The following is a 17347-nucleotide window of genomic DNA, read 5'->3' as shown; positions in this document are numbered from 1 at the left end:
GGTTTTTTTTTTTTTTTTTTTTGGTTTTGGCTGCTTGGGGCGGCCAAAACCCTGGAGCCGGCCCTGAGTATACTATATCCACAGGATCCCCCTTGTCCACATGTTTGTTGACCCCTTCAAAGAACTCTAATAAATTAGTAAGACACGATTTCCCTTTAGAAAAAACATGTTGACTTTTCCCCAAGAAATTATGTTCATCTGTGTCTGACAATTTTGTTCTTTATTATAGTTTCAACCAGTTTGCCCGGTACTGAAGTCAGGCTTACTGGCCTGTAATTGCCGGGGTCACCTCTGGAGCCCTTTTAAAAAATTGGCATCACATTAGCTATCCTCCAGTTATCTGGTACAGAAGCCAATTTAAATGATAGGTTACAGACTACAGTTAGTAGTTCTGCAATTTCACATTTGAGTTCCTTCAGAACTCTTGGGTGAATACCATCTAGTCCTGGTGACTTATTACTGTTTAACTTATCAATTTGTTCCAAAACCTCCTCTAATGACACCTCAATCTGGGACAGTTCCTCAAATGTGTCACCTAAAAAGAATAGCTCAGGTTTGGGAATCTCCCTCACATCCTCAGCTGTGAAGACAAATGAAAGAATTCGTTGTTTCTCCGCAATGGCCTTATCGTCCTTGAGTGCTCCTTTAGCATCTCGATCGTCCAGTGGCCCCACTGGTTGTTTACCAGGCTTCCTGCTTCTGATGTACTTAAAAAATTTTTTGCTATTACTTTTTGAGTCTTTGGCTAGCTGTTCTTCAAATTCTTTTTTGGCCTTCCTAGTTATATTTTTACACTTCATTTGCCAAGTTTATGCGCCTTTATATTTTCCTCACTAGGATTTAACTTCCACTTTTTAAAAGATGCCTTTTTGCCTCTCACTGCTTCTTTTACTTTGTTTTTTAGCCATGGTGGCACTTTTTTTGGTTCTTTTACTATGTTTTTTTAATTTGGGGTGTACATTTAAGTTGAGCCTCTATCATGGTGTCTTTAAAAAGTTTCCGGGCAGATTGCAGGGATTTCACTTTTGGCACTGTACCTTTTAATTTCTTTTTCACTAACCTCCTCATTTTTGTGTAGTTCCCCTTTCTGAAATTAAATGCTACAGTATTGGGCTGCTGTGGTGTTTTCCCTGACACAAGGATGTTAAATTTAATTATATTATGGTCACTCTTACCAAGGAATCCAGCTATATTCACCTCTTGGTTCACCAATCACTGGTTATAGATTTGTATGGATTTCTAGATTTATATATGAGTATTATTGCCAGAGATGGATTGAGGTTTAAAATGGTTGAGATCCATCACAAAAGTAGTCCAGTCCAGAAAAGAGGGCAAGTCACAACTGGAAACATTTTGCAGTCAATCCACCTTACTCTTAGGTTGGATTGAGAGTGCAACAGGAGTGTTTGGCAGACTGGGGACAGGGGAAGAGGATTAGGTCAGGGTGAGTGGGGATGCCAAAGTCTTTGGCAACTGGCCGGGATCAGATTGGGAAGACAAAGTCCAAGATGCTGCACAACTCCTTGCATCTGTACCTGTTCACCCCTGTCTCTTATATCACATTGCCTCTCTCTCCATCCACTCTATCAATGACACCAGCATCATTCAGTCCTATGTAGGCTTCTCTCACAAACCTCTCTGCGCCTTCTTGCATGTTGCCCCTTATGCATGAAACACACTTATGAACTGATCCTCTTTCAGATTTGTCTTCAAGGCCCACCTCTTAATTATGCCTATAACTAATCAGTTAATTAATGATGATTATTTAGAGGGACAGATGGAGATAGTTGACACATATTTTATCTATTTACAAAAATACTTTTAAAGAAAACATATATAAAATAATATATTTCATTGTATCCTTCTCCCTTTGTATGTCATTTGTCATTTAACTCTAGGCAGAATAGATTGTCTCTTTCTATCTGTTGTAGAGTACCTAGCAAAATGAGGCCCAAGTCCTGATTGGGAACCTCTGGTTGCTTCCACAATATATAATTTAAATAATAGTTATATACCCATCAGTGCTGGTCCCAAAAAATGAAAGAAAGGAATCATGACACTTTTCAAACATTTTGAAAATATTTTTATTTCCAAGTTTGTGAAAAGAATGTATTTTTATATAATTTTCATGCATTTTTACTACAAATTTTCAGGTTTTGGTTTGTATGTTTTTTTCTTCCCCCTTCTCTCTTGTCTTTTTTTCCCTTTTTCTATTTTGCTCCAGAAAATGGAAATGGGGTGAGGAAAAGCAAAATTGGAACCTAACCCCCCCTCCCTCCCAACAAACATTTTAAGAAATTTAAAGTAAATGAAACTATTTCACAATTTTTTTTATTTTGAAAACAGGCCATTTTTTTGAACAAAAATAATTTTATGACTAAAATAATTCCAACCAGCTTTAATGACCCAATCTAACGCCAGCTTTAACTGGAAACCTTTGAGAATTGAGGGGTACCCTGCACACCAGATAGATCCGATGATTTTTCTCACTTCATACCTTCCCTTGTTCTCTCCCGCAGAAGCACATGTTTATTCCCTGTCCTCGCAGTGTAGCCTAGGGGAAAGTTCCCTAAGCTGAGAAAGTGGTGACCAGAAGTTCAATCTCACCTCTTTTAAGTGCTATGTAAATGCCCATGCACTTCACTATCCTCTGTGGACTTATGGAGCCTGTAGCCCAAATTTTATAAGATGTTTGCAGCTAAGGTATAGACAGACACAGCCCTGCCTTTGTTCACGTAAATCAAGTATGTGCAAAAATGTGCACACACTTAGGCACACGCATTTTTGAACATTTGGATTTGTATATAGTGTGCAGAAGTTGTAAGCATGGATGTATCTGTTCTAACTAGCCTGCTGGGTATGTAGTCTGTTCTGAGAAATAATAGAACAACACCAATATATAATATCCACTTGAATCATTACTAGAGACAATTGCAGTATTCATTGCAAATATATTACCTGGAAGTTGTAGCCCTTTTTTTCTGCCATTCTTGAACCATCCTGATTTCTGCAGATTTTTTTAATTTTATATTTTATTGATTCTTCCCTTACTCCTAAAATAAGGGGAGAATGGATGGGGGGACCCAAAAGTAAAGGAATGGAAAAGGAGGGAAAGAAAAGGAAAATGACATTTCTGTTTCCATCCCCTGTGACTTAAAGATGACTAAAAAAATAGACCAAATCTTTTCAAATTTGTCTGCCATTCCTCTTCTCCAAAATGCTACCTGCTCTTTAGCTGCCAGGTCATCCATGCCACTGAGCCAAGCATCTAGCCCTGGAGGCAGTCTGCTCTTCCATCTAAGCAATATGAGTAACTTGGCCACAAGGACCGCTCTAGCTTTCCTAGAATTGATGGGATATATCCCCAAATACAGTTCTGGGAGGTAACTTTTAAGGAGCTATATATTATCATATTAATCCTGCCTACTTCTAGCCAGAAGGATTGTATCCTGGTTTGTGTGGACAAATTTCATTCTATATGGTGTTAGTGAACTGGTCACTTCAGCTATTGACGTTTTTGTTGTTTGTGGTGTGTGATTGGTCACCTAAGTCAGATAGTATTACTTCTTCTCCTTGTCTGTATTAAACGTATAAACAAATAAACAATGAATAACAAATATCTAGGAGCAAATAATGAATAGCAAACATTCTTATCTGCACAGAGATGACAGCATATGTGTGCAAATAATGATACCCATTCAAAAAATAGCCATTCCCTAAACATTTGTGTATATAAAAACCTGTTTGCATGAACATTTACCAACAGGGAATAATAAGGGTGCAAGGTGCAAGCACTGTTGAATTAAATCATTGACTGAAGAGAGTGTTTGCGAACAGCTCTAAAAACAACATGAGTGGGTGCACTCACCATTCCATACTGGGGGGCGGGTTGTGAAGTATCCCTACATGGCCATATAGGGATTCATCTGGTTCTAAAGTCCAGGAACAAAGGGGAGAGTGGGCTTGTCAGTATTGCTACTTCCTACATTAACAGATGTAGGTTGGGCAGAGACATCTCTTCGGGATGAATTTATTAAAGGGGGAACTGTATATCCCACTAAAGAGGTGAGGTAAAAGTATAGACAGGAGCTAGTGGGGAATAATCAAATGTAAGAGTCCCATTTAAATATAGCACACGAATGGAAGTAACTGAATAACGACAAAATGTACAAGTGCTTATATCCAAATACTAGAAGTCTAAGTATTAAGATGAGTGAACTAGAGAACCTGGCATTAAATGAAGACCTTGATGTAATAGGCATCACAGAAACTTGGTGGAATAAGGATAATCAATGGAACATGGAAATACCAGAGTACAAAATATATAGGAATGACAAAGTAGATAGTGCTGGTCGGGGAGTGGCATTGTATATGAAAGAAAGCATAGTCAAATAAAGTAAAAATTTTAAATCAATCAAATTGCACCATAGAATCTCTATGGATAGAAATGCCATGTTTTAAAAATAAGAGTACAGCAATAGAAATGTACTATGGTCCACCTGACCAAGATGGTGATGGTGATTGTGAAATGCTCAGGGAGATTACAGAGGCTACAAAAGCAGAAAATGCAACGATAACGGGAGATTTCAAGTATTTTCATATTGACTGGGTAAATGTCACTCCAGGAAGTGATGCAGAGATAACATTTCTAGACACCTTAAATGACTGCTTCTTGAGCAGCTTATGCTGGAACCCACAAAGGGAGTGGCAATTGTTTTAGTCCTAAGTGGAGCACAGGATTTGATCCAAGAGGTAAATATAGCTGAACCGCTCAGTAATAGCAACCATAATATAATTACATTTAATAGCCTTGTAGAGGGAAAAATTCTAAAGAAACCCACCACAGTATCATTTAACTTCAAAAAGGGGAACTACACAAAAATGAGTATGCTAGTTAAACAGAAATTAAAAGGAACAGTCACAAGGGTGAAATGCCTGCAGACTGCATGGAGACTATTTAAAAATGCCATAACAGAGGTTCAAATAGAGTGACCAGACAGCAAATGTGAAAAATCGGGACGGGGTGGGGGGTAATAGGAGCCTATATAAGAAAAAGACCCCAAAATCAGGACTGTTGCTATAAAATTGGGACATCTGGTCACCCTAACAGGATCCAACTTTTATGAATGGAAAAAGCACTGTCCTTTGTGTCTCGTCAGTGAAAAATAAAATGGTGTCCTCTTTACCTTCTACTTATATCCCCAAAGTTCATTGTCTTTTGCACCCTAAAGACAGGACAACTCCCTATGGTTTAATGTCTGGTGTCTTCCCATCCCCCTGTTTATGCCATATACAGATTTGCTGTCCTTTGTGTTGTCTTACAATGCTTTATCTACATAGATGACAGATAGACAGGTGAATCAATGTCCTAAAGCCTGTTTGTCAGCTCTGCCTTGGCACCAGGGCCGGCTCCAGCATTTCTGCCGCCCCAAGCGGCGGGGCAATTGGGGGGAAAAAAAAAAAGCCGCGATCGGCGGCGGCAGTTCAGCGGCAGGTCTTTCGCTCCCAGAGGGAGTGAGGGACCTGCCGCCCCCAAATTGCCGCAGGTGCCGCCCCTCTCCCTTGGCCGCCCCAAGCACCTGCTTGTTAAGCTGGTGCCTGGAGCCGGCCCTGCTTGGCACAGATTTTGGTACATAGACATAACTCCCTAAATATCATCTGTTCATACATTTCACACCCATTGTGAGGATCAGTGTGACATAAGCTTTTATTAGAGACCTTACATGATATTCTTTATGGATAAATACTGTGGAAGCAGTGTGTTGAGTATAATGAGTTTGTCAGGCCTGTTAAAGTTGCTGTTAAAGAAGAGTGACCCCTTTGCCAGTTTGCATTAAGGGGTTCTTAGGGTCACAGGGACCACTGAAGGAATTGTGACTTAGTCTGAGCTCTATCCCTTACACAAGGCTAGATGCAAAGTCTCAATCTAACCTATGGGCAAGTGAGCAGAATAACTCCTATTGAAACAATTAAGGACTTGTGTGCATGGATCTAGGCAAATCTAGGCCTCAGAGTATCAGATGTGATGTGCAAGTTGTGTGTGTTTGTGTATATATTAGGGCTGTCGATTAATCGCAGTTAACTCACTCAACTAACTCAAAAAAAATTGTGTGTGTCTGTGTGTGTATAATGTTTATTAAAAATGCTACCTATGAAATATGCCAAATAATGTCAATGGGACTGTTTGAGGCATATGAGACTACTTGGTGTAAGAAACTGGCAAAATCTGACTCCTACAAGCCTCAGGACAATACAGTTCCTGCAGGAACTGTGTTAGTGCAGGCTATTTTGACCACTGTTGCCTGAGAATCCTCTGAAGGTGGAGATCCACACAGCAGTGGGGGGGAAACAGAAGTTGTTTCATACTCTTTCTTTTAAGTAACTTACTCTGGATTTAAGTCAGACTTCCCCTACCCTATCACACCCATGGAGTTGGGACACTAGAGTCCCATGAAATGGCTTCCATGAAATTGGAAAGTAACACCACTTTCCAACTTCTGTACTTCTCAAGGCTAGATCCAGGTCCAAAGTCTCTGTTCCACCAGAAGAAACAGAAGGGGCCATGGGTCCTTAGTTTGTACTCACTCCTTACTCAGGCAAAACTTTCATTGACTTGATTGGGTATTTTGCTTTAGTAAGTACAAAGTGAAAAATGAATAAGGACTTCAGGATATGGCCCTATATGTATATGCAAATTTATCTTTATGGGATACGTCTGTTTGCATATTTATATTTTATTTATATATTACTCAGAAATTGAGAATTGCAATTGTAGAGAAATGTAGTTCTGAAATATCAAGAAATGATGAGACAATAAATAGCAAGTTGCCCAAGTAACAGGTTCACAATACATGAACTATGAAATACATCACAATGCACTATTGGGTTTAATAACAAGAGACCAAAAAATCACTTAGAATAGGTCTGAATTATTTGTTCATTTGGATATATACTTAAGCAGAATGCTATTAATATTTGTAAAAGAAAAACCAATCATTCCCTTGTGTTACCATGGAAGGCAGCTCATCATAAAATCCATTCTGGGATTATTCTTCAGTCATTTTAGAAGAGGACGCCCTCCGTATATGTTTATTTCATCAGTCAGTCAGTCCATGGCATATTATTAAATAAATCAAAGAAGACTGCACCAACACTGCTTCAGGCATTCAAAATTCAACTGAAATAAACAATTCACAGATAGTATTGGCCCATTTTGTTCATAAATAGAACTGTTTAGAAACAAGTTATCTCTCTGCAAAGTTACTATGGACAAGGGTGGGTGGGGCTACATGCTGATTTAACAGTGTCTAGAATGGATTATGAAAGCAGTTGCAAAAGATTATATTCTTTAGGCCCACAGGTGACAGAGTGGTTATAATAAGATATATGCACATCTGGAAGATGTCCTTCTGTAATATCAGGCCAAAGATCTTGCACTTTCAAGACCCAAGACATACATATGCCCCATTATGGCCTGTCATTCCAGAGCATGCTTTTGCTCTTATCATGCTACATAAAGGAATTCAAAACAGCAAAACACGATCATCAACCATTCTTTTTTATATGAGGAGCTGTATTTTGAAAGGCATAATAATCACTTTTGTTTATGCTTTACATTCCCTTTCGTCACTTGTTTGATTTATTTAATTGTGAGTTCATATTCCCTTCTTATAAATACCACCTAGTAAGAGCCTGAAATTTTTAGCCACTTCCATAACTGGCTCAGAGTTAAGCTTCAATGTTGAAGTTAGCTGACGTAATCTAGGGCCAGGTTGCCTCTGGCCTTAGTGTGGCAACGTGTGTGTGTTTGTGTGCGCACGCGCATGGCCATAGAATCACTCCTCGCCCGGAACTGCTGGGATGGCTACTAAAAATAAGGATTTCAGCAACAGCATGTCAGGGATGTAAATAACCAAGGGACTCAGCTGGAACTTTTAATTCCCAAGAGGTCCTGAGCTTCCCTTGGAGGGTAAAACTAGCTTTGTTTTTGTTTTGTTTTTTTAATTGTAGAGCTGGATTGGTTTTACAAAGATTGCCTGCAGGATGGCAATTCCCATGGTCACAACTGTTACCACAGACCATGCATTGGTGATGTTATGAAAGTTATTTGATGGTCTTTGACTATAATTTTCCCACTGTTGCCCTTTTCCCCATTACCAGTCTGTAATATTTGCTAACTATTTGCTACAACAAGATTGCAGCTCCACTCAAACCCAGTAGATGGTTTTGGTCTATTTTGCCCATTTTATACATTTTCTCTAAGTAGCAGTGCTATTTTCAGATCAATTTTCTGCAATACTTATATTTTGTGGGTCGATGAAAAGACTAAATATACAATAGCTGGAAAGCTTTTTTTTGCTACATGTGCAGTTGATGAGCATGACATTGTTAATTATAATACTGGTAAGCAATTAACAACAGGTACGGTACATAGTGGAGGGGGAAATCGTCTAATTTCCTGTGTGAAATAAGCATAAATTATTGTGTTAGGAGTTAAGCACAACTTTCTCATATGGTAATATACAACTATTCCCAATTTATCTCAGATAAACTTGAGTAGTTATTTCTCTGTTGCTAATGATGGTTTTATATCTAACCTACTGTAGTTATAAAGCTGCCATACAACAGAACATGGTAATCTTTCATTAATCTTTATTTTTATGCTAACATAGCATTTTCTATTCCCACACTTCTGTCAGAATTAATATTAAATGGCCATATATGTAGCGTGTAATATACATTGGGTAATATGTCTTATTAAAATGTTAGTACATTTTGTCTTCACTACATGTATGTTTGTGTGAATATGTGTTTGTTTGTTTATACATATATATACATGCAACGTAACTGTATGTTCATGTACTATATATATATATGCACAGGCACAGATCTGTAGCCAAGGTATTGTAATTTCTAACATAAAATATAATGTATCTTCTTTTTTTTTATGAGAAGTGTGTTCCAATCCTGTAAAAGTCTATGAATTTTTACGTCACACTGTACGTTCAAGAAGCAGCGATTTAAATCATTGTTGCAGAATGAATTAAAATTATTAATAAGACTTAAAATCCACATGAGACTTACTAAATCATCTGATCTGACCTAAATTTATGACCCTGCCTCCCACTCCTTCACGTTGTATACTTGCACAAAGAGGAGTGCACTGGCAGATGAAGAAGAAAAAGCAACACAGTAAAGACCAGTAAAAGCTGCATTTCTGCATTAAATCTGTGTAACACTTGGTAATGATAATAACATAAACAAATCAACTATAAGGGCATTCGCATCAGGCCTAATTTCCAGATGAACTATTATAAAGCGATTAACAGCCTGATACTCCTGTTTTAATTAAGCTATGTTGTGAAATATTCAGCATTTGAACCTGTTCTGTCCTGCCTCTTTTTATCATTGAATTACCATCTTTAATTTGTTTCTCTGCTGAAAGATGAATTTCACTTAGGGATTACTGTACACTGCTCTGGCATTTTGTGGTTTCTTGTCAGCCCTTGTGAATCTAGATCATAGCTAACTTCAGTTCCTCTGACATGTCCTATATGCACAGTCTCTTGATTACCCTGTCTCAGTGGATTTATTAACTCATATTGTGTTCTGGTAAAAATGAATGGACATTTTAGATTAACTTAATGATAGAGATTTCAGATGACAGTAGAGTTTACTTTTGGAGCTAACTTCAGGTTATGTAGGGCACAGTAGATATCTAGTGACCTATCACTTAATAGAAATGCATTTTGAAAGTTTCAATGCTGAATGGACCTTAGTCTGCCAAATACATTAAAATGTTGCTAAGAAGGAGGCACTTTCCAGGATATGTGAGATTTGATGTACCCAAATCCAGAAGATCAGGTCCTCAGATATGTCACCTCTATCTTTGAATCATGATACCTGCTTTCTCTTGATAATTTGTTTTTCAGCTTTTTCTATTCTGTCACATCAGACTGACTAAACACAGTGAAAAAATACTGAATTTGATCTCAGATATACTCATGCAACGACTTCAGAGTTCAGCATGTGTATCTACTGGCCCAAGAGCAAATGGATAGAAAATGGCCATGAACAAACTGAGGCTGGAAATTAGAAGGTCTCTAGCTATCAGAGGGGGGACACGGTTCTGGAAAAGCCTCCCACTAGGAGTTATGGGGGCAAACAACTTAACTAGTTTTAAGAGTAAGCTGGACAAATTTATGGGTGCAATTGTATGACAGAGTTGCTTGTGAATGTAGGGGGCAGGACTCTTCAGCCCTGGGCCTCATTTCTAGTATATGCCTTGTGTTCCTAAAGCTCATACCTCAAGGTTTCAGCCTGCCACCAGCAGAGGTCAAGAAGGGATTTTGTTTCCCTTCCGGGAGGTTTTTTTTTTTTTTAATAATTTCCTTCCCATGAAGCATCAGAGATGTCCATGGTTGGAGATGGGACGTGGGGCAGAATGAACCAGGGCTCTGAGGTGGCACCGAACATTCTCTTTCTCAGGTGCTTGGCTGGCTGGTTCTTGCTCACATTTTCAGTGTCTAACTGATCATCATTAAGACTACAATTTTGTCACAGACATCCCAGAAATCATGGAATCTGTGACTTCCAAAGACCTCCGTGACTTCAGCCCCAGTGGCTGGGAGCTGCAGGGTCCCACTGCCTCCCGCAGTGGCAGGGAGCTGTGAGGTACCCCCGCCGCCTGAGACAGCGAGCCCCCAAGCTCCCAGACTCCACAGGCAGCGGGGGCACCCCACAGCTCTCAGCTGCTGTGCGGGACAGGGGAACCCCTGCAGCTCTCCACCAGCCACAGCGGCAGGGGGACCCCTGCAGCTTTCCAACCACTGTGGTGGGGTAGGGGGACCCCATAGCTCTCCAGCCGCCATGGTGGGGGAGCCAGGGGGACCTCAGCAGCTTCTCAGCCACTGGGGCAGGGGGATCCCTGCAGCTCCCCACCACCATGGCAGGGAGACAGGGGAACCCCTGCAGCTCCCCACTGCCATGGGGGTCAGCAAGGGAACCCCCGCAGCCCCTGGCTGCCATGGGGGTGGGCAGCGGGACCCCTGTAGCTCCCTCCACTGCCACTGCGGTGGGGGACTCTGGCTGTGTTGGCAGTGGCAGGGGGACCCTGGAGCTCTGAGCCCCCATGGGTGGTGGGGGCCCTGGAGCTCTCAGCCACCCCACAGCTGCCCAGTCCCTTCCCATTTTGTCATGGATATTTTTAGTAAAAGTCAGGTCACGGGCTTCCGTGAATTTTTCTTTATTGCCCATGACTTGTCTGTGACTTTTCCTAAAAATATCCATGACAAAATCTTAGCCTTAATCATCATATGTGGAGTTGGGAAGTAATTTTCCCCCATGTCAGATTGGCAGTGACCTTGGGGAGTCAGCAGTTCACCTTCTTCAGCAGCGTGCGGGTCACTTCCCGGGTTTCTCTGGGTATATCTCATTTAATCATTTCCCTGTCATTGCAGGGGCCTCAAGCACTGGTGCAACTCGGTCCCTCCCAGCCTCTGCCTGTGGCACATAATAGTCTAGTCTCCTGTGGGTAGTAGTAATACTTTGGTCTCATTTTAGTTGTTGGGTTTAGTGTGCGAGTGCTCAGTGGTGACAGTGGCCGGTGATATCCAGGAGGTCAGACTAGATGATCTAGTGGTCCCTTCTGGACTTAAACTCTGTGACTCTAACCCAATCATTAGAATTTATCCTTTTCCTCCACTGCCTTTTCACAGTCCCGGGGAGGAACCTCAGCTGATATAAGTCACCATAGCATCATCAATGTCAGGGAGCATTCTGGCTCTGTTTTTGGAGAAGTGATGGCCTCCTATTCACAGCTTTTCCTTTTCAGCTTCACAAACCTGGGTTTTTAGAGCAAACTCCTCAGTGCTAAAATTTGATTTACGTAAATGTTGACACTTGTACTGCACAACTTGCACTTTCTTTGTACCTGTATGTATTTAAAAGACAAAGTTAATATAATTATTTATTTGTATTATGGGACCCCAAATGAGACCAGGATTCCTCTGTGCTAGGTGCTGCAGAAACACACAGTAAGAGCCAGTATCAGCCCCAAAGAGTTTAAAACCTAACTCGAAGCAACAGAGAAGGATTGAGGGAAGGGATGTAATGCCCAAGCAGAGGGAAACAAATATGTTGGTTTGCAAATGGCAGGATAGTGCCACAATTTTTTGTTTGTTTCTTTTTTTAAATTATTTGGGGGTAGGGTTTTGTTGGGGGGGATTAGAGACAAAGGGAGGTGGAAGGGCTTTGAAAGGAGGGAGGACAAGGAAAAAGAGAAGAGGAGGGAAGAAGGGGAGCATGGAAGACAGGTGCAGTGAGGCTGAACAGAAGAGACAGGGAGGGAGGAAGCTGCAGCAAACAGCTAATCAGCATGGGGGAAGACTGTTCAGAGAAGCAGCTGTAAAAACCAGATGACATCATCAGCATCAGAAGGTCCCTGCTATAGCTACTTGCATCTCTTGCTGGCTGAGTTTCTGGGTGCCCTTCCTAGCAATTTTTCTTCCCTGAGCTCATATGACTGGGGTGGTTCCTGGTGCCCCTGGTGGTGGCGGGGCTTCTCTCCTGCAAAGTTCTGGGTTCATGAGAATAGGCAACCTGGCCTAGATATCAGCTCCCCTTCCCCAGCACCCCCATCATGGTGCTAATACCTGCTGCAGTTGCTTGTCTCTGTTCCTGCCAGTTCTTTGCTGGATGACCCCTCCTGCGAGAATCTAATTTCTGTTTTCCTGGTAGCTTCAACTGCCTTACTGCTTATGACATAATCATACATGGGTAGGCAGGAGGGTAAAACACATTTGTTCTGTGTCTTTGGTTTGCGAAAATGCAGGGTTTGTCTTGATCAAGGACAGTTGCTGCTAGTTCTTAACAAGCTGTGCTGAATGAAAAGCCTTTTAACCCCAGAGCGTGGTGAAATTCAGATCCGTTGTGCATTTTACTGTCATTTTAAAATGGCTTTTCCTTGTTTAGAACAGTTGACATCAGAATGACAACAAATAAATAAATAAAAATAATCACCCCACTGTGCCAGCACTGTAGTACTGGTGTTTTGTGCCAGGAACTGATATAAGCCATATGGACAAAAGTACTTTTTTGTTGTACAAATTGTGCCTCCAGTAGAAGGGTTTGCTGAAATAGCTGTGCTGGTATGCTAAACCAGCAAACCCTTTGCAGTGAAGACAAGACCTAAGACATAGAATACTAGGAATCTCCTGGGAAAGCCTGTTCACTTAAAAGTCTTGGCAGTAGGGGAGGGTTAAAAAGATCCCATTTCAGTGGTACTATAAAAATAATGCTGCTCAACATCAATTCTAGTTAAGGATAAGAAATTCTGAAACGATATGTTGTTTTCGAGCTGCATTCTTGAATTTAGTACAGCCTATAATCAGAAATGACGTGATAATGCTTAAATAGGAATTCTCACTGAAATCAGAAAGCAGAGAGTCAACACAAGCAAATATGTTTATAGAAACAAGAAAATTTGTAACTATGTCAAGAAACTTGCTCTATACAACACACTAAGATACACCTTAGTTACTCTGCCTCATCTACAATTCAGTTAGCAGCACAAGGTTACATTAATACTATACAGAGATCACAGACTGAAAAATGTTAGTGTGCAAAAGGGTAAAGGTTTTTGAAAAAGAGAGAAATGCAAATACTCATTCACAAAACTCGCACCAAATATATGATTTTTTAATCAGCATTTCCATTTTATTGTTTAAGCTACCCTGCTTGATCTCCCTACTTTTGGTTAATACGGGAGTCAATTACAGCTTCATCTGTGCAGAATTAACTTTATGGAATGCACACTGGGGATTTGTCTATCTTCTCTATTTAGATCTGTGTCATAAAATATATGTAGTAGAAAAGTGTGCAGGCACTACATGTGGAAGAGACTTTGCAGATTTATTGTAAAATCATTTTAAATCGCTTTTATGCTCTTGCCACAAGTTAATTAAATATATGTTTTTGTGGTGGTGGGGGGGTTGGGGGGGGGTTTCTATCTCACTAGGTGGCAGTGTATGATTACATCTGGAAGGACAATACCAGCAAGTCTGGTGTCTCCAGCTATGACCTACAGCGTCAGGATGAAATCTCCGAATGTGAAGCTCACTCAGGAGAGATCACTGTTCATGTGTCTATATACACGGTTCACCTCAGTGGCTTCCAAGATCTCTATAGACATTTCCTCAGACTGCCTGATGGGGCTATTGTTGAGGTAGGTCCAAGTAAATCTCTTACATGTGGTGTTTACACATACAAACATACTTCATAAATAAGTCAGTGTCATGGGATCATTAGGACATCACAATAAGACAATGGGTCCGGCCTGACCGCTCACAAGTATATCCAGAGATCTTCCAAAGTAAGACTTTGCTCTTTGATAATTTAGGATAAAATAAAACATTTTGTGCATTTGGAATGAAAACACTTTTAAAAAGTAACAACTTATCAGTGTTTTATAGAACTATTTAAAAGTGTATACACAAAATATACATGCAAACTATATGGATATGATTTTACATGCATACCGTGTAAAAACCACATGAACTTGGTACAGGATTGTCCTCCACAAATATACAATATAGGTATTTCATACAATATTATACATTGGTAGATCTGTACTGTAGTTGATACAGAGTTTTTCTTCAGATGTAGGTACATGGATATTTGGTGCAGAATGGTGGTACTTGGATAGGTCCACAGAGGTTATTTATTCAGGCTATATGAGTCACTAAGCTTTCTTAATATAATGTGATTTAATTTTATGTTGGGCCACTGTTTGTCATGTTTTTGCATATTACAAGTAGCTCATATGATAAAAACCCAACACTTCTCTAATTGAAGAAAAATTCCAAGCTGTGACTCATTTCAGATCTTGCATTTGTTCGGTTACATTGTAATTGTATGGCTTTCTCTTTTGAGCCATCATGTGATGATGTATTTCCTCATTGCTTTTGGTTATAGGTCAGTAGACCTAGATAGATAGACTACCCCCTAGAACAGACATGCAAAGCATCTTTAAAAAAAGAACAACAACAAAACCTTGGAATGCACAAGCCAAATTAAGGAGTGAAAGAACACTGTCTTTACTATCCATTTGACAAGTGAAATTGTCGTCATTGTGATCTGTTTACGATATAAAGATGATAGATGAATCCAAACTACAAAGTTTAGAGTTGCTCAGTTCCAGGGTTATGGTTCAGATATCTCTCTCTAAACTGGAAAAATCATTGTTTCTGCTCCTTTTGATCACTGTCTGAAGGCTGTTTTCTGCAATTCAAATATTTCATTTGGAATGTCTTTGCCCTATTTGGCGTTTAAAAGAAAATTAAAACGTAAGGAAATGGACAGTTGCCTTTGTAGTAAGTGAAGGCCCTGATAAAGGCCCAGTATGAGGCCTGAGGCCTGAACTAGAGTAATGGTCAAGACTTCGCTAACATAAAGCAAAGTTAAGCTGTGAGCCAGAGGCAGGCCCTGCTCACAGAAGCTGGCAAGGAAAGGGCTGATGTTGCATAAATATATATTCATCTAGCAAAGTTAAAGTATAAACATGGTACCAAGACATACTATACGGGAACATTCCACAGATAACATGGAACAGGCCGACCCATCCTAATGACAGGGGCAAAAGGGTAAAATGATGGATAGAGTTGTTTTGATCGAACCAACATGTACAAGGTGAGAGGCGGCACCTTACTACATAGAAGGGTTGTACCTTGCTGCGTAGAGGGGTTGCACCTCAATACGTCAGGTGTGATGTGTAACTTGTTTGTACCTGTGTATAAGAATGTATCCCTGGGGTGGTGTCTTTGTCCGGCCGAGGGGGCAGTGGAAAGTCCCGCCACTGACTGAGCCGGGCCCATTGCCAAGAGGAACTTTCTCGTAGTATGCCTGGTAGACTAAGTAATCTACGGGGAACTGCAACTGTGTCCGAGATCGCAATAAACCTGGTCGACGTGACTTTGCATCTTACTAGACTCTGTGGTCATTGGGGGTTCTCGTCGGGTTTGCCGTGTCAGCTATCTGCAGAGCTGGGACAGCACCCAGAGGGAACACACGCACGCAGCCGAGTGATATCAACATAGGAGAAAGCAGAGCACCACACCGGTAGCATCTGACAACAGCCTTCAAGGAATCTAAACATATCCCTGTGCCCTAGGAACCCGTGCTTCCTGGTCTCTAGAAATTTACAGCCAGCCAAAGAAAACAAGAGGAAACATGTGGTCTACACAATGACTAAAACAAAGAAATCTAGATCCATGCATAAGTCTGCCAGAAAGCAGAGGATCTTTGTACAAAACTTTGGTTGGACTTGTACTTGGATGCATTTTTCCACTACTCTTTTTGGAGTCAGTGATTTAGACCTCTTCCAGCCCCATTTTGATTTTTGCTTTTGATACCAGCAATAACTATGTCTAGAATTGATTCTACTAGTTGAAGTCTTTCAGCCTTTCACCTATGAGTTTTCACTGAACATCAATTAGGATATGGAGTTTAAGGGGTTTCAAACACAATGAACAACCCTAACTTAGTGCAGCATTCCCAGTTCACTAATGTTTTTACATTAATAAGAGAGGAATGAGAGTACATGATTTTATATATAATGCAATTTTGTCTTCCCATGCCATGAGCATAGAGTCCATCCCTGAAATCAGTGTGGCAAGGACCTATGTGACCAATAAAGCCACATCCCCAATTTAAGGGCACTAAACATACTCTTTTGTTATCCAAGGATCCAATACGAATTATTTGTAAAAAAAGGACTTAAATAGGACTTAAGCTATACAAAAGTCATTATTTATCTCCAGACCTTAGAGTTTCCTGATAAAGGACACTGATAATCCTTACATTTTGAAGGCCAGGGCTGCCTTCTTCAGTCCCCAAGTTAGGAATCCTCTGAACGCTCTGGGGTTAAGTGAACTTTTAAAACTATACAGGTGCTCAGGAGGCACTCAAAGAGCTTCCCCCACCTTTCGTAGTTGTGTCAAAATCCCTTTAGAAAGGCTCTGTTTTCTATTATGAGCCATAGCTTTTCAGAGTATAATTTCAATAGAATCCCACTGGATTCATCCCTATTAAATTCCACAGGGTTTTTCCATAAGGGGAGCATTAGGTTCGAAGCACGTATAATACTTCAGGAATTCAGGGTGAAGCACGTCTACTGCTTCATTTTTTAAAAGGATGGTGCATATTCTACTCTCCAAGTGGGGCTGATTCTCAGGGATGGAGTAAGGCCATCTGGGGCCCCATACAGTGGCAGTGGCAGGAAGCGGGAGGGGTCGTCTTCTTCCAGAGAGGCTTGTGCACAGACACGGGGTCCCTTCTCTCTCTCTCAAGA

General features: G+C 40.6%; 1 protein-coding gene across 1 annotated transcript in view; it reads left to right on the top strand.

Moving 5' to 3' along the window:
- OFCC1 (orofacial cleft 1 candidate 1) overlaps positions 1 to 17347 on the top strand; it is a gene marked incomplete at its 5' end in the record, with an annotated part of 249367 nt that overhangs the window by 199028 nt on the left and 32992 nt on the right. The window contains one exon of the mRNA XM_026647306.1: positions 14018 to 14224. Within this exon, the coding sequence (XP_026503091.1) occupies positions 14018 to 14224 (207 nt within the window). The remainder of the gene's footprint in view (positions 1 to 14017; positions 14225 to 17347) is intronic.

Source organism: Terrapene carolina, unplaced genomic scaffold, assembly GCF_002925995.2.
Source record: "Terrapene carolina triunguis isolate 2854851 unplaced genomic scaffold, T_m_triunguis-2.0 Scaffold58, whole genome shotgun sequence".
In the NCBI taxonomy this organism is placed as follows: Eukaryota; Metazoa; Chordata; order Testudines; family Emydidae; genus Terrapene; species Terrapene triunguis.
This window is presented reverse-complemented; position numbering and strand designations above follow the sequence as displayed.